The following is an 18,524-nucleotide window of genomic DNA, read 5'->3' on the forward strand; positions in this document are numbered from 1 at the left end:
GGTTGTAGGTTCAAGACCCAGCCCAGGGACTTGAGCCCATAATGCAGGCTGACATTCCACTCCAGTGCAGTGCTGAGGGAGCGCGCTGCACTGTCGGAGGTGCCGTCTTTCAAATGATAGGTTAAACCCGAGGACCCGTCTGCCCTCTCAGGTGGACGTAAAAGATCCCATGGCACTATTTTGAATATAGCGCCTTTCACAACCTCAGGACGTCCCAAAGCGCTTTACAGCCAATGAATTAGCTTTTGAAGCATAGTCACTCTTGTAATGTGGGAAACGTGGCAATTACTGCACAGCAAGGCAAACAGCAACGCGATAAATGACCAGATCATCTGTTTTAGTGATCTTGGTTGAGGGATAAATATTGGCCAGGACACCACGGAGAATTTCCCTGCTCTTCTTTGAAATACCTGTAGTCTTACACAGTATTTACAGCACAGAAACAGGCCATTCGGCCCAACAGGTCCGTGCCAGTGTTTATGCTGCACACCAGCCTCCTCCCACCCTCTTCATCTCCTGCTATTCCTTTCTCCCTCATGTGTTTATCTAGATTCCCCTTAAATGCATCTATGCTATTCATCTCAACTACTCCTTGTGTTAGCAAGTTCCATATTCTAACCACTCTCTGGGTAAAGAAGTTTCTCCTGAGTTCCCGACTGTATTTATTAGTGACGATCATATTTATGGCCCCTAGTTCTGGTCTACCGTGCAATAGTGCCAGGAGATCGTTTACGTTCACCTGAGAGCAGACGAGTCCTCGGTTTAACCCATCATCTGAAAGTTGGCACCTCCGACACTGCAGCACTCCCTCAGTACTGCGCAGGGAGTGTCAACCTGGAATTTGTGCTCAAGTGAGTGAGTATTTGAGTGTGGGGGAATCTCCCAGTGTTCTCACCCGAGGTCCATACGGCTGGACTCTCCAGCGGGATCACTGCACAGGTCCAGCCGTGGCCACATGGTGTTCCCCCCCCAGCTGAGATCCTACCCGCTGCGGGTTCGAGAGGAGCACAGTCACTTGGAGAACGGAGGAAGAATCGGCCGGGGGGGTGAAGTGAGATAAACGGAGGTGTGGAGCGTCTCCAGAGGGAAGGAAGCCACAGCTGTTCTGGGAGCGTCGGGGGGGGGGGGGGGGGGGAGAATGAACTAACCGATGGGGATTTAGAGTCAGGAGAAGGGAAAGAGATCGGAGAGGAGAGAGACTGAACACTCAAAACAATAACTGGATAAACTCATCAAAGAATATTATTAATTAATATCATAAGTCAACACTTCATCGATTTGGACCGCTTGTTCAAGAAGCAGTCAATTATTGACTAAATACCTGCTACTGCCCAAAACACGGCACGTTTAACTTGCTGTGAGGAACAACTTTGCATCGACTATAATGGAAAATGATGAGTGCTTTTTGGCCAATTTAAATGCGGGAGTCTCAAGTACTGTACGGACACTGGGTGCCTGCAAAGAGCTTCGTTCTCCAGCACTAAACGTTGCCTTACCAGTGTCAACAACACCTGGAGAACAAATGTAAAAAATAAACACCTTATTTGCAGTTGAAATACCGTATACATATGGCATCACACAGCACAGGAGGCGGCCATTCGGCCCTGTGCTGGTGCTGGCTCTTTGAAAGAGCTACCCACACCCCTGCACATTTTCCCTTTTTATGTATATATCCAGTTCCTTTTTGAAAATTACTGTTGAATCTGTTTCCATCTCCCTTTGTTGCGTTTTTTAAAAAATTCTGAGGAGCCTTTCTCTGAAACACAAACAAATATTCCAGAAACAGGACGAGGCTTTTGAAAAACATTTCATTCGTAACCAAGCATTTTACAAGAGCAATTTCCCGCTGTGCTTTCATTCAGCTAAGTTTTTGCAAAGTTGGGGAAGAAGGGTTATCGTGAAATGGCTGTTAGTGGGCACTGAAAGTATCCAGGATTTAACATCTGCCGATTAAGATCCGAGTCCCAAAGCAATCCCAGGACATTGTGTGGCATCAATGTGCTCTCACTCGATGCCTTAAGGTGCCATTTACTAAAAGTATCACAGGCAATAAATTGGTACCAAAATGCGTTGATGGGAAAAATTAAATAAAAAAGCAGAACAATCACATCCCTGAGCAGCAGGTCAAAAATCTCACATGGAATCACACAACACAGGAGGCGGCCATTCGGCCCATCGTGCCTATGCCGGCTCTTTGAAAGAGCGATCCAATTTGTCTCACTCTTCCCCGCTCTTTCCCCATAGCCCTGCAATTCTTTCCCCTTCAAGTATTTATCCAATTCCCTTTTAAATCTTATTAAATCGCCTCTGTCTTCTCCATGCATGAAGGAGAACAATCCCAGCTTTCTAGTCTCTCCACTGTAAGGTACGAACCGATGTTTGGACCAATTCTTTGGTTTGTTAAATACAGAATACACGAAGGGCAAAGGCTAGGGACGGCACCGAAGGTAAGCGGGGCAGGGCAGGCCTTACTTACAAGACTGATGAAGGGTCCCAGACCGGAAACGTTAACTCTGTTTCTCTCTCCACGGATGCTGCCTGGCCTGCTGAGTATTTCCAGCATTTTCTGTTGTTATTTCAGATTTCCAGCATCCGCAGTATTTTGCTATTGTCTTACTTACAAGACACTCTGAGCCACTTTTGACGTCAATTATTTTATTCCTTGTTCCCAAGATGTGTTTCTCCCTTAACGAAAACAAAGTTTGGAGGCATTGTAAATCAAGTCACACACACACACACAGACGCTGCTGCTAAATATTTTATCTAAGCTTGAAGTGAAAATGAAGATAACCGTTGGGAGTTGTACGTGAGATCGAGAGATCAGGCGTTGTGTCCCTGAAGCCGGGTTGGTGGGGGTGGGGGAGGGAGGGGTGAAGGGTTCTGAACACAGCCAAAGAGCCATAGAAACATAGAAGGTAGGAGCAGGAGTAGACCATTCGGCCCTTCGAGCCTGCTCCGCCATTCAATGAGATCATGGCTGATCACCCAAATTCAGTACCCTGTCCCAAGAAATATATCCAACTCTTTTTTGAATATGTTTAATGAACTGGCCTCCACCGCCCCCTGTGGCAGAGAATTCCACAGGTTCACCACTCTCTGGGTGAAGAAATTCCTCCTCATTTCAGTCCTAAATGGCTTACCCCTTATCCTTAGACTATGACCCCTGGTTCTGGACTCCCCGGCCATCATAAACATCCTTCCTGCATCTAGTCTGTCCAGGCCTGACAGAATTTTATAGGTTTCGATGAGATCCCCTCTCAATCTTCTGAACTCCAGTGAATATAAGCCCAATCGACACAATCTCTCCTCATACGTCATTCCTGCCATCCCAGGTATCAGCCTGGTGAATCTTCGCTGCACTCCTTCCATGGCAAGAACGTCCTTCCTCAGGTAAGGCGACCAAAACTGCACACAATACTCAAGGTGTGGTTTCACCAAGGCCCTGTACAACTGCAGCAAGACATCCTTGTTCCTGTACTCGAACCCTCTCGCTACGAAGGCCAACATACCATTTGCCTTCTTAACCGCCTGCTGCACCTGCATGCTTACCTTCAGCGACTGGTGCACAAGAACACCCAGGTCTCTTTGCACTTCCCCTTCTCCCAATCTATTGCCATTCAAATAATAATCTGCCTTCCTGTTTTTGCCACCAAAGTGGATAACCTCACATTTATCCACATTATAGTGCATTTGCCATGTTTCTGCCCAATCACCCAACCTGTCCAAATCGTACTGGAGTTTCACGACATCCTCCTCACAGCATACCCTCCCACCCAGCTTTGTGTTGTCTGCAACACAGGACAACTGAGAAAAGAAAATAGGAAATAACAACAGAAAATGCTGGAAAAACTCAGCAGGCCAGGCAACATCTGTGGAGAGAGAAATAGAGTTAACGTTTCAGGTCGAAACCCTTCGTCAGGACTGAAAAAGCACAGGAAATGAAACAGATTAAAAGGCCAGTTTGGGGGCTGGGAAATGGGGATGAAAGAACAAAAGAGAAGTGAAGGGACATTAAGAGGTATTCAAAACCAGACGAGATGGTGAGAGGACTAATTCTTCTTATCGTGTCCACGGATAGTCTATACATAGCCCAGCCAGAACTGGACACATTTTTGCGCCTTGTTGTTGAATTCAGCAAGATCTGCAACAGTGCAGGGTTCCTCTAACGATGGGCATTGCAGGAGATGTTGCATAGTCTGTGCCTCAGTTCCACATTCACAAGTTGTCGGGCTGGTTGAATATCCCCATTTGCTTAGTGACACCTTTGAGCAACCTACATCGGTCCTAAGTCTGTTAAGGCACTTCCAGGTTGCCCAGTTGCAATTAGCTCCTGGGGGAAGGCTTTCATCAAGTAAAATTTCCATCGCTGGGGGTTGTTCAAGACTGGTGAGCCGGTCTTTCCACAAGGCGATGCGGGCTTCAGATGAGGTTGATTGTAATGGAACAATAAAGAGACAAAAGACGGCTCTAAAAGAAAATAGGAATTGGGCCCAACGCGCTGACATTTGCTGAAAACATTGCATCGACAAAAAAAATGACAGCCTACTTTAACCGAGAGAGAGAGTCTGGCTCAATAACTTGAGGTGTACATACACCATTTTTAAGGAAATACATTTTCTTCCCAGGGCAATATGTGAAGGGGAAGAATTTGCAGGGCTTTGGGGAAAGAGCAGGCGGAGTGGGATTAATTGGATAGAGCTGGTACAGGCACGATGAGCCGAATGGCGCCCTTCTGTGCTGTATCATTCTATGAATTCATGAACAATTCTCCACAAAACCCCTCAACAGAATAAGGAAGCAAGTGCATCGACTCGACAAACTGGAATCAAACTACTTTTTAATGTTCTCGTCAGTTTATTAACAGGATCACTTAACCCCAAACGCTCTTATGCATTTAACGGCACCCGCCTACCTAAAATAAATCGCACAGTGACAACTCCGTGTGACAACGTGCAGGAGGAAGGTCCCAAGTCAGCACTTGACGCACGTGCCGGCTACGTGACAATAAAGCACTTGGCTGCTCTTAAAGAGTTTCACTTGTTCAGTTCATCAACTACGCCCCGCTGCTAAAGGCAGGCCGGTTCAGCTGAAGCTGCTGATCTTCAGATAGGAATGCAGCAGAGCAAGCAGCTAAGTTACACAGTTCGTAAAATATTCATTTAACCAAAGGAAGCAAAGGCCACAGGATTCCACAAGTTGTGATCTATGCTCGAGGTTTCTTACAACCAAACTTGTTTTAAGGGAGGAGGGAGGGGCGGGGAAGGCGGAAAATCACATGAACAAGTCATCGTATCCTGGAGGAGGAAGATGATCTGGATCGGGGCTGAAAAAGAGAGAAACATTTTGTAACCATTCAGAAATCCAAACGTTAAGGCACAAACACCTGCCCCCACCACCATTCTGCACAAGTACGGTATAGGTTGCCAACCCGCCAGGAATTAAAGATTAATCTCCCGGACACTGCTGTGAGCAATGCCCGGGAGAAAAATCATAGGGAGGCACTTAGAAAAAGTGTGTTTTTTTCATTTGCTTTGAACATTTTATTAGTTATAAATATATTGGAGATGGGGGAGGGGGAAAGCTATTTGACCAGGCGGGCCGGTTGGACATGTGATGAAACCGCCAGGAAAACGGCCAATCTGAGTTGGCAACCCTAGTTGTGCAGCTCAACTGGAAAACGAATCCACCCGAAGCCGGACAGTCACCAACAGGTCGCACCGAGACCAACACCAAGAGCAGCTGAAGGGGCAAAGCTTTCGGTTTCACCGCAGTGACTGACACCAGCGCTGGAGCAGGCGGCACAGGGTGAACCGCAGCCCGGGCCCGGGGCAAAAGGAGCTACACCGGCGCGTCCTGCTTCTGCCAACACACGTTGACTGACCCCCGGGAATTCACTGGGCTCTGGGAAAGGAGCGAGACCTGCGCAAACCCTATAAAAATTTCCACTGGGATTGCCGCAGGGTGTGCACAGTTCGAGCAGCCAGATTGGGGGGACACAACTGGTTTTGAAGCTACACTGCGTGAGCATTAGCACCTGAATGCTTAAAGGGATCACGCGCAACTCGTTTCTCTGCTCATTTAAGCAGCTTTAGCCCATTTAAAATGAATGGCTTCCGTTAATAAAGAAACGAATGCATGAAGCCTTCACCCCACGAATGTTCAGCGTAATTTTAAGGCCTACACCAGAAACTTGTGGCAAGTGAGTCTCAAATAAAAAACCCTCAGCGCATCCTCCGGATGCTTTATACACAGACACTGAAAATGCACTGGGACTGTCCGAATGAACAGACTTCTGATTGGGACGTTACTCGATTCTACCAGGTGAGTAACATCAGGTAACCAAGATGGCAGATACGCCTGTAGAACCTGTTTGATGTCGGAGTGTGCAGTCTTCGGGAGCAGTGGGGTGGAACTTTGTGACACAACTAATGAGGACACCGTGTCTGACTTCATCATAATTAAAACGCTATGTCCAAATTGGAATCTATTTTGCATTTCTTACAACCCTTGGACCACACACATTTAAACCTCCTTCACTTCTGTCTCCCCCTCTCTCTCCTCCTTCCTCTATTAAACTACTATCGCTCTTTACTCAGTTTCTTCACGTCAGTCTGTGACTCTCTCCCTTTACTTTAGTCCACCTGTACTCATATTATGCCCTTCGCTTCATCTTCTCTCTCTCTCTCTCCTTCACTTCATCTTCTCTCTCTCTCCTTCACTTCATCTTCTCTCTCTCCTTCACTTCATCTTCTCTCTCTCCTTCACTTCATCTTCTCTCTCTCTCTCCTTCACTTCATCTTCTCTCTCTCTCTCCTTCGCTTCATCTTCTCTCTCTCCTTCGCTTCATCTTCTCTCTCTCCTTCGCTTCATCTTCTCTCTCTCCTTCACTTCATCTTCTCTCTCTCTCTCCTTCGCTTCATCTTCTCTCTCTCTCCTTCACTTCATCTTCTCTCTCTCTCCTTCACTTCATCTTCTCTCTCTCTCCTTCACTTCATCTTCTCTCTCTCTCCTTCACTTCATCTCCTCTCTCTCTCCTTCACTTCATCTTCTCTCTCTCTCTCCTTCGCTTCATCTTCTCTCTCTCCTTCGCTTCATCTTCTCTCTCTCTCTCCTTCACTTCATCTTCTCTCTCTCTCTCTCCTTCACTTCATCTTCTCTCTCTATCCCTCCTTCACTTCTTCATTTCTCTCTCTATCCCTCCTTCACTTCTTCATTTCTCTCTATCTCTCCTTCATAGAATGGTTACCACACGGAAGGTGGTCATTCGGCCAGTCGAGCCCGTGCCGGCTCTCTACAAGAGCACTTCAGCCAGTCCCACTCCCCCGCCCTTTCCCCGTAGTCCTGCAAATTTCTTTCCTTCAGGTACTTATCCAATTCCCTTTTGAAAGCCGTGATTGAGTCTGCCTCCACCACCCTTTCAGGCCGTGCATTCCAGATCCTAACCACTCGCTGAGTAAAAAAGTTTTTCCTCATGTCGCCTTTGGTTCTTCTGCCAATCACCTTAAATCTGTGTCCTCTGGTTCTCGACCCTTCCGCCAATGGGAACAGTTTCTCTCTATCTACTCTGTCCAGACCCCTCATGATTTTGAACACCTCTATTAAATCTCCTCTCAATCTTCTCTGCTCCAAGGAGAACAAGCCCAGCTTCTCCAGTCTATCCACGTAACTGAAGTCCCTCATCCCTGGAAACATTCTCGTAAATCTTTTCTGCACCTTCTCTAAGGCCTTCACATCTTTCCTAAAGTGCGGTGTCCAGAATTGGACATAATCATCTCCTCTCTCCATCTCTCTTCCACTCGACAGTACAGTTATAGATTATATTCTACCAAAGTCGGGTTGTGTCTGGAAAGAACATTTTGAGGTGCACATGGTAATAGCGGTGGGAGCAATTTGGGGTCATGAATCAAGAAGTATATTGCACCATAGTGAAGCATGTTGATTTCAAAGTGATTGTTCCTACAGTGTATGGGCACAAGTACAGTCAATCAACCACGTGGCAACATTGCATTTGTAAAGCTTCCTGTGAATTTCTATCAATAAAAAGAATTCACACATACCCAGAACGACCGGGTCCAATGGGTCCAAAGGGGTCAAACCTGGCTCCGGGCGGGACTGACCCGGGAGGAAGCTGTCCTGGTATCCCTGCCGATGGGTCAAAGCCAGATTTCGGTAATCCTGACCGTAAAGGATCTACGATCATTCCACCTCTTCGATCACTGGGAAACAAAACAACACATTGAGCCCACTGCAGGAAAACTGAGGAATAATCTTCAACTTCACCAGGGACTCAACGCAACTGGGATTGGGATTAAGCCTGATCAAGGCCAAGGGTCTTTAGTCCGGGACTGGAGGCTGATCCAGTCAGTCATTCAGGGCTAGATTTCAACACTAATCTCAGAGGTGAAACTAGCAGTTTTTCAGTCCAGTCCCCTCACTTGTACCTCTCAGAATGAACATGAACACACAACAAATGCAATGACGCTCCCAGTGCAGTACTGACAAGAGTGCTGCACTGTCGGAGGTACTGTCTCTCCGACGAGACGTTAATCTGAGGCCCCGTCTGCTCTCTCACATGGACGTTAAAGATCCCATGGCACTATTTTGTAGAACACTGGAGTTCAATATTTATTCCTCAACCAACATCACTTAAAAACAAATGATCTGGTCATTATCTCATTGCTGTTTGTGGGAGCTTGCTGTGAGCGAATTGGCTGCTGCGTGTTCTACATTACAACAGTGACTACACTTCAAGAAAAGAACTTAATTGGCTGTGAAACGCTTTGGGATGTCCTGAGGTTGTGAAAGGCGCTATAGAAATGCAAATCTTCTCCTTTGACGTGGGCCATCACGGTTGGGGTGCGCTCGCTCCAGGAACTAACAGTGCAGGCCGAGACCCGGTGTATCCAGGTCCGGGACGATTTCTGGGCTCTCTGCCACAATCTCCATGGGATTACAGCGGGAATGCGCGACCAAAAAACACATGGATTTCCGGGGTTTGTCGGAGTACCAGTCTGGGGCAGGGACTCGGAGAAACGAGTGATTATCACTGAATCGAAGACGGCAAAATCTACTGAATGTTACCAGCATCTTCACAGGGTTAAAGAAGCCAAATGTTCGACTCAACATTACACAGATGTGCTGGCACGATTTTATATTATATTTTAAAGTAAGTGCAACTTGGATGCAACTTAATAGAGCAGCGCAGAGAACTGCTCCACGTAAATGCCTGCACAGGGGAGCCGGAGGGGGGCTTATAATTAGGAATTTTAGCAACACAGACAGACTCAATCACACTGCTTTAATTAGAAAGCAGATTAAAGCTTCCTAAGGCATTTATTAATTTATCTGTTAATTAACCAATCAATTGGTGTTATAACTGGAAAAGTGAGGATAACTTTATAACAAGTTTTGTTCAGAAACCCAGGCAAAAAAAAAATTCTCTACACTAGAGGGCTGTGGATGTTCAATTTTTGAGAATATTTAAGACTGAGATCGATAGATTTTTGGACACTGAGGGATTGAGCTGGAAAGTGCAGATGAGGTAGAAGTTTAGCCATGATCTTATTGAATGGCGGAGCAGGCTCGAGGGGCCGAATGGCCGACTCCTGCTCCTATTTCCTACATTCTTAGAACAATGTTTAAGAAGAGCACTGTGCAGACTTCTCTGTGAAAGGCTGCTCACACAGTGGGAGGAACACAATACAGGAGCTGGTTACCAACGCCCACTGCTTTACTTAACTCAAAACTGTTTCCCTGTCTCGTTTTTCTGCCATTTCCCTCAATCCATTTTAGTTCCCACTTTCAATGATCTCACCCAGCTGTCTTTTTGCCAGCACACAGCGTGATGCGGCCTGGGGCGGCGATCTCGAACCCCGGCTGATACAACCCACTAGCACGACACCAATACAACCACCGGCTGTGCCAGCTTGTGGCCTAGTCTCCATTCCGTGGAGCTTCCCAGCGGAGAGTGAAGCTCAAAAGTCAGTCAATGCTGGGATTTGTAACCACATCGACAAAGGTAAGTCAGAGAAAAATACTCACCAATTACACGGTTGTGTCAGCCGTAGCTCAGTGGGTAGCACATTCGTCGCTGGATTGAGCACATAATCTAGGCTGACCCTTCAGTGCAGTACGGAGAGGGTGCTGCACCGTCAGAGGTGCGCACAGCAAGGTCCCACGAGCAGCAATGAGATAATCACCTGATAATCTGTTTTAGTGGTGTTGGTTGAGGGATAAGTATTGGCCAGGACACCGGGAGAACTCCCCTGCTCTTCTTCAAATAGTGCCACGGGATCCTTTACATCCACCTGAGCGCGCAAACGGGGCCTCAGTTTAACATCTCATCCTAAAGACTGCCCCTTCGACAGTGCACCGCTGCCTCAGTACTGCCCCTGCCCCCCCCACCCCCTCGATAGTGCAGCACTCCCTCAGTACTGCCCCTCCGACAGTGCGGCACTCCCTCAGTACTGCCCCTCCGACAGTGCGGCGCTCCCTCAGTACTGCCCCTCCGACAGTGCGGCGCTCCCTCAGTACTGCCCCTCCGACAGTGCAGTGCTCCCTCGGTACTGGTACAGGGAGTGGAGTTAAGGTGGCAAGTCCCAGGGAGGACAGAGTCACATTTTCAGAAAGAATGGAGGTGTTCAGTAAAGCAGTGATCTAATCTGTGTTTGGTCTGCACCATAAGCAGCGAGCACTAGACTGGAAGAAGCACGTATGAAAATCTGTTTCACACTAAATATCAGGGCATTTAACAATGATGGGAGGGGAGGTGAATGCACAGGCACTGCACTCATTGCAGTTCAACGGGAAGGTGACAGCAGAAGGGCAGCTGGAAGTTAGCATGATGGCAGACGAAACAAGAGTATCCCGGAGAGAACGGCCCCCTCCAGAAAGCAGGGTGGGGGCAGCGTCGGCAGGAGATGTCCTCGTGGTGGGTCATGTTGCAGAAAGGCTGGGAGACGATGTGGCAAGTGCAGGGGCTGGGCTGGAAGGTGCCACGGGTGCGAGGCCGGCGGCGGGAGGAATGGTAGGGAGGGAGCGAGAGCAGGGGCACAGGTCATGGTCAATGGGGAACAGTGCCGCCTTGGTAACAATTGCCACAAAGGTAACTGCATGGCTGTGGCACTTTGTGGCTTCGCAATGACGACTGAATGTAGCGCTAATATAATCCACTGCTCAACGTGAATATTTGGATCAAATAACCAAAAGGCAATACAATTGGTGGCCAGGAATCCTCTCACATTGAAGAACTCCTCACCCCCACACAGCACATCAAACATGGGCTTGGTTATTTCAGTACTGTGGTAAGCCACTTTTATCGTTCACTATCGTTACACTATGGTTATCACTGTTTATATCGTTACACTATGGTTATCACTGTTTACACTGTTGTATCACTACACAAGGTCACCTCTTGTCACGCTGTTATACCTGGGCTGACCACAGCTGACTCCGCCCATGGCTCCGTCTGCTTGCCCAGGTATAAAGGTGGTCGACTGGCTGGTATTCCTCCTTGTTGGACCCGATCACCCACGAGGGTGGGCTCTGTTATTTAGCCAATAAAAACCTATAGTTACTTTCTTAACTCGTCGCTTTTCATTGAATGAATTGATAGGTATATCAATTTTATTGGCTAAATTTTGAAATGAGTGGATTGGAGCAGCCAAACGACCAGCTACAACAGCCACAGCAGCCGGCCTGGCTGCGAGCCCTCCGACCGCCGTACCTGGATCTAAACCCACAGGCAGCGAACTCAGCCCTCGACTTCGAACACTGGCTGAGCTGTTTCGAATCCTACCTGGGAGAATCCGGCGTGCCTCCGGGATCCAAACTAAGAGTTCTGACCGCCCAGGTGAGCCCTAAAGTATTTGCATTCATCCGGGACCTTGCTACATACGAGGACGCCCTCAACCTGCTGAAAGAGCAGTACCGGAGCCCGGTAAATTCTATGTATGCCAGACATCTCCTAAGATCCCGCTCGCAACAGCCAGGAGAGTCTGTAGATGAATTTTTACGGGCGCTACAAACACTCGGCAGGGACTGTGACTTTAAAGCTGTAACGGCTGCAGAAAATACTGAAGGGAATATCCGCGATGCCTTCGTGAAAGGCCTTCGGTCCGACTACTCACGGCAAAGACTGCTCGAATCAAAGGACCTCGACCTGAATACAACTGCAGCCCTCGCTCGCTCTCTAGAAGTGGCCCATCGGGACCTCGAGGCGTACTCCAGGTACTGTGCTGCGCGACCCTGGGACTCGGGCCCGACCCCGGCCGCAATACCCCTCGCACCGCCGCCTCTGGGACCTACCTCAGCGTCGGCGTCCCAGAACCGATCGGGACCGCCACCCCCGGTACCGGCTGCAACATCGGAGCCCCGCGATCGGGCCGCCGGCTGCTTCTTCTGTGGCCAGGCGAAACACCCGAGGACGCGCTGCCCTGCAAGAAACGCGACTTGCTCCGACTGCCACAAGAAAGGCCACTTCGCGAAGGCCTGCAGGGGGAGAGCCACAGACGCCAGCAGTGCCTCATGCAAGTTGTGGGGGCGGCCATCTTTCATCAAGGCCACCGACACCAGCAGTGCCTCATGTGAGTTGTGGGGGCGGCCATCTTCTCCGCCATTTTATTCAACGTCGTGGGCGCTGCCATTTTGTCCACCACACTCGACCGCCACCTTGTCTCCAGACCCGACCACCGCCTCACCCGCAGACTACAGCAGCTCGCTCAGCCATACACTAGCCTCCGTCACACTGGACCAAGCTCGCCCGCATCACCTGTCCAAGTCCATGATGGACATCAAAGTAAACGGCCACGCCACGACCTGCCTGTTCGACAGCGGAAGCACGGAGAGTTTCATCCATCCAGACACGGTGAGCCACTACTCCCTCACTGTCCGGCCAACGCGCAACCGGATCTCGATGGCGTTGAGGTCCCATTCTACAGACATCAGCGGCTACTGTGTTGTGACCCTGTCGGTTAGGGGCACGGAGTATAAAAATTTTAAACTCCTCGTCCTGCCCCAGCGCTGCGCTGCCGTCCTACTAGGGCTGGACTTCCAATCCCACCTTCAAAGTGTCACTTTGGCATACGGTGGACCCCTCCCCCCACTCACAGTCGACAACCAGCAGCCTTTAAACCGCCCACCGCGTACCACCTGCGGCCTAGCCACCCTCAAGGTCCCACCCCCCTCCCTGTTCGCTAACCTCACCCGCGACTGTAAACCCGTCGCCACCAAGAGCAGGCGGTACAGCGCCGGGGACAGAGCTTTTATTAGCTCTGAGGTGCAGCGTCTCCTGAAGGAGAGCATCATCGAGAGGAGCAACAGCCCCTGGCGTGCCCAGGTCGTAGTCGTTAAGACCGGCAATAAAAACCGCCTGGTCATCGACTACAGCCAAACCATAAACCGGTACACCCAGCTGGACGCATACCCCCTTCCCCGCATATCTGATATGGTCAATCAGATTGCACAGTACTGGGTATTCTCTACCATCGACCTTAAGTCGGCCTATCACCAACTCCCTATCCGCCCTGAGGACCGCCAGTATACCGCCTTCGAGGCGAATGGCCGCCTCTACCACTTCCTTAGGGTTCCCTTCGGCGTCACCAACGGGGTTTCGGTCTTCCAAAGGGAGATGGACCGGATGGTTGACCAGAACAGGCTGCAGGCCACGTTCCCTTATCTAGATAACGTCACCATCTGCGGCCGCGACCAGCAGGACCACGATGTTAATCTGGAGAAATTCCTCCGTACGGCCCAACGGCTGAACCTCACTTACAATAAGGAGAAATGTGTGTTTAACACCCCGCGTCTTGCCATCCTCGGCTGCGTAGTAGAGAACGGAGTCATCGGCCCCGACCCCGAAAGAATGCGCCCCCTCATGGAGCTTCCCCTCCCCCACTGTCCAAAGGCGCTGAAGAGAACCCTGGGGCTCTTCGCCTACTATGCCCAATGGGTGCCGAATTATGCGGACAAAGCCAGACCCCTCATGAAGTCCACCTCCTTCCCCCTGACGGCAGAAGCGTGCGCAGCCTTCTCCCTCATAAAGGGAGACATTGCTAAGGCCACAATGCACGCGGTGGATGAGTCTATCCCTTTCCAAGTGGAGAGCGATGCATCCGACTTCGCCCTAGCTGCAACCCTTAACCAGGCGGGGAGACCTGTGGCCTTCTTCTCAAGGACCCTCCAGGGCCCTGAGATTCGACACTCTTCAGTCGAGAAGGAGGCCCAGGCGATCGTGGAGGCAGTACGACGCTGGAGGCATTACCTGGCAGGCAAACGATTTACCCTCCTCACCGACCAGCGTTCGGTCGCTTTTATGTTTAATAACAAGCTGAGGGGCAAAATCAAGAACGACAAGATCTTGAGGTGGAGAATCGAGCTCTCCACCTATGATTGTGATATCTTGTACCGGCCTGGTAAACTGAACGAACCCCCAGATGCTCTATCACGAAGTACATGCGCCAACACGCAAATTGATAGACTGCAGACCCTCCACAACGACCTCTGCCACCCCGGGGTCACCAGACTTTACCACTTCATTAAGGCCCGCAACCTGCCCTACTCCATCGACGAGGTCAGGACCATGACCAGGAACTGCCAAACCTGTGCCGAATGCAAACCGCATTTCTTTAGGCCTGACAGAGCAAGCCTGATCAAGGCCACCCGCCCCTTCGAGCGCTTGAGCATCGATTTTAAGGGGCCCCTCCCATCCTCTGACCGTAATGTGTACTTCCTCAACATCATTGATGAGTACTCCAGTTTCCCCTTTGCCTTCCCCTGCCCAGACATGACCAGTACCACGGTCATCAAATGCCTGAACGACCTCTTCGCTTTGTTCGGGTTCCCGAACTATATACATAGCGACCGGGGCTCATTCTTCATGAGCGAGGAACTTCGCCAGTTCCTACTAGCGAGAGGTATTGCTGCAAGCAGGACCACCAGCTACAACCCCCGAGGGAACGGCCAGGTGGAAAGAGAGAACGCGACTGTCTGGAAGGCCGTTCTCTTAGCCTTAAAGTCTAAGGGCCTCCCAACCTCACGCTGGCAGGAAGTCCTCCCGGCAGCGCTGCATTCCATCCGGTCACTGCTGTGCACAGCCATTAACGCCACCCCCCATGAACGAATGTTTGTTTTCCCCAGGAAGTCGACTACGGGAACCTTGCTACCAACATGGCTGACTTCTCCGGGGCCAGTCTTGCTGCGAAAGCACGCGAGGGCCCATAAAACGGACCCCCTGGTCGAGAGGGTGGACCTCCTGCACGCCAACCCCCAGTACGCCTATGTGGCATACCCAGATGGGCAGGAGGACACAGTCTCCTTACGAGACCTTGCACCCTCGGGCACCCCTGAGACACCACCGTTACCCCCCACCACCCCCCCCAAATCCAGCCCAGGTAGACGGCATGCCGGAACCCCACGAGCCTTCGCCGACCACGCAGACACCAGCATTAACATCGGATACTGCACCACCGCCGCCGCGCCGATCAGAAAGACTTACGAGGCCTCCGGACAGACTGACATACCCGAACTGGTAGTACACTTCACCCCGCCGGACTCAAATTTAAACAAGGGGTGAATGTGGTAAACCACTTTTATCGTTCACTATCGTTACACTATGGTTATCACTGTTTATATCGTTACACTATGGTTATCACTGTTTACACTGTTGTATCACTACACAAGGTCACCTCTTGTCACGCTGTTATACCTGGGCTGACCACAGCTGACTCCGCCCATGGCTCCGCCTGCTTGCCCAGGTATAAAGGTGGTCGACTGGCTGGTATTCCTCCTTGTTGGACCCGATCACCCACGAGGGTGGGCTCTGTTATTTAGCCAATAAAAACCTATAGTTACTTTCTTAACTCGTCGCTTTTCATTGAATGAATTGATAGGTATATCAAGTACTGGGACAAAACATCACTTCCACCAGTTGGGCAGATACTTCTCTCCCCTCCATCCCCACTCTCACCAGTTGGGCAGACTCCTCTACCCCGCCCCACCCCTCTCCCGCCATCCACCTTATGTTGAGTCAGCAGCATCTCCTCCTGCAGTCATGTCCTCCTTAACTGAACAAAATTTTTAAAAAAAAGGAAGCACCAAATTAAATGTCGTCGCAGGAAGACAACACCGGATTGGGATGGAGCCATTCCGACCCAGTTCCTGTGACTAGTGTGCAACTACATAGCTTCACTGTACTTCAGATCAGTAATCCATGCGTGTAAAGTGCTTTGAGACGACGACTGGGTGTGAAAGGCACTATATAAATGCAAGTATTACTAATACAAGCAAATGTTTCACATGGTATAACCTTGAGAAACAGAAAGAATCGGAGACTTCAGGAAGCTGAAAGAAATGACTGCTTTAGAATGCAGTAAAATTCATGGATTGAGATTCAAACAGCGAGCACAGGTCAAGCTGTAATATACTTGTACAAAAAATTGCATACAGTTAATACAGGACTACAAACACATTACCACATCTGCTAAAGCATAATCACCTACTTAACTGAAATGGAAAAAATGCTCTGCAGATCACACTTGGCGAATTCAGTCGCTGTTGGCTTGATTAAAAAGGGAGGTGATTTATTGCCCTTGACCTTCATAAATTACGGAATAATAATGGAGACTTGGGAGCATGCTAGGGCGTACTGTAATATATCGCAGATTGACTGATAGAGCGGAGTCAGATCGAGATCTTCCATCATGCAGCATGTCCTCAATTAAAAGCCACTGTTGAACCGCAAGCCAGCCACTGATATTTAATTGCAGTTTAATCAGGGAACATTTGCATCCAGAAATGAACATTGTAAAACACGGGAAGAACACGTTTAAAATTTGACACGAGATGGAGAAATGTCAAGGGTGGAGGAAAAGGGCTGGGCACAGCGATTTTAAATTCTGTTAATACTGTCGGCAGGGAAGGCTCTGGGAAGAGCCTGCGTCGTGTTTTCATCAAAACGGATAACACTGCACTGATCATTTCATATTTAAAAGCAGTTGCTTCGTGACCTGTACTGCTTAATTGAACAAGGCCGTGAACCAAGTGACACGTGCAAATCCCCTACCTGCTCAGTCACAAGCACAGTTACAGGTTTTACAAGCTGGAGTTTGTAAAGAAGAAGAAAAATGTCCAGCAATTGTCTCTTTAAAAAATAGATTCATCTTAATTTAAATAAAAGATGAGGCAGTTGAGAAAAATTAATATAGGAAGCAATTAAAACAGAAAGGAAGAGGAAAGAAAATAGGTTGGGGGAAACGCTGCTTCATTGGAAAAGTTTTTTTTAAATGCACAGGAGGAAGAAAAATAATTCTCTACAATACTGTTCGGTCGGACGGGAATCACAGCACGAATTGATCCCAGCAGTGAATGGTATGCGGAGTTAATTATTGCCCTCGTCTTTGCTCTTTCAGTTCCAAATACAATGGGGGAGGGCGGGGAGTGCGAGTGCTCCAGAGTCGGATCTCCATGAAACCCTGAATATATTTAAACTAACTGGGACATTAAAGCATTGTAAAGATCAAAACAAGACCTTACCGACCCAAACCCCTGCAAAGGTAATAGCACAGCTTTTATCAGGCATTGCAGGTTCGGATTCAGGTACACAAGCTCTCAAATATTTTACTGCAGGAGTACGTCAGGCACTGATTGTTGTTGTGGCGAGTGTGAGATAATCGATACGAGAGGATGCAGAGGAACAGACGTCAGGCCGGAGGTGTGCACGTCAGGGCGGGGGGGTCCTCGTGAGGCTTGGGGGGGGGGGTGCACGTGAGGCCGGGGGGGGGGGGGGGGGGGGGGAAAGAGTGCGCACGTGAGGATGGGAGTGGCAAATAAGATTGACGAGTTGAATTGCCGTATCGCCTCACAGCGGGACATTAAGGAGTGCTGTGCCATGTTCCTAACAGAGTCGTGGCTAACCTCCATGATACTTCATGAGACGGTGCAGCCCCAGGGATTCCTTCTGTTTCGGGCCGACAGAACAGCTGATTCAACGGGGAAGAACAGAGGTGGGGGTGTCTGCTGCCTGATCAACAACAACTGGTGTACAGATGTCCAGGTACTTTCACAACACCGTTCACCTAATTTAGAACTACTAACAATTAAGTGTCGCCCTTTTTATTTACCGAGGGAAATCTCTGCTATTCTCATAGCAGGAGTCTACATTCAGCCACGAGCTGATGCAAACGCTGCACTGAGTGAACTTTACAGTGAGGTCAGTAAACTTCAGAACCGGTATCCCGAGGCAGTTCCTATCATTGCGGGAGACTTCAACCATTGTAGTTTAAAGAAAGTATTGCCAAAATACTTTCAACACATCTCCTGTCCGACAAGAAATGGAAAAACTCTAGATCACTGCTATACAACAATAAAGCACGCCTACCGTGCCATTGCTCGGCCGGGCTTCGGCAAATCAGACCACATTTCCGTACTCCTACTTCCTGTTTATAAACAGAAGTTAAAGGGCACACCCACAACAGTAAAAACAGTGCGAAGCTGGACAGCGGACACAGAACTGCAACTGCAGGGCGGGT

At 49.3% G+C, this 18,524-nt stretch overlaps 1 protein-coding gene across 1 annotated transcript in view; it reads right to left on the reverse strand.

The window, feature by feature from the left end:
* Positions 1 to 4,820: 4,820 nt before the first annotated feature.
* psmf1 (proteasome inhibitor subunit 1) overlaps positions 4,821 to 18,524 on the reverse strand; it is a 58,667-nt gene continuing 44,963 nt past the window's right edge. Inside the window, exons 6-7 of the mRNA XM_086005869.1 lie at positions 8,058 to 8,216; positions 4,821 to 5,323 (exon numbers count right to left, since the gene is read on the reverse strand). Of these exons, the coding sequence (XP_085861995.1) occupies positions 5,272 to 5,323; positions 8,058 to 8,216 (211 nt within the window). The 3' untranslated portion in view covers positions 4,821 to 5,271. The remainder of the gene's footprint in view (positions 5,324 to 8,057; positions 8,217 to 18,524) is intronic.

This window comes from Somniosus microcephalus, chromosome 13, assembly GCF_052327205.1.
Source record: "Somniosus microcephalus isolate GS21.2 chromosome 13, FLI_Smic_1.0, whole genome shotgun sequence".
Lineage (NCBI taxonomy): Eukaryota > Metazoa > Chordata > Chondrichthyes > Squaliformes > Somniosidae > Somniosus > Somniosus microcephalus.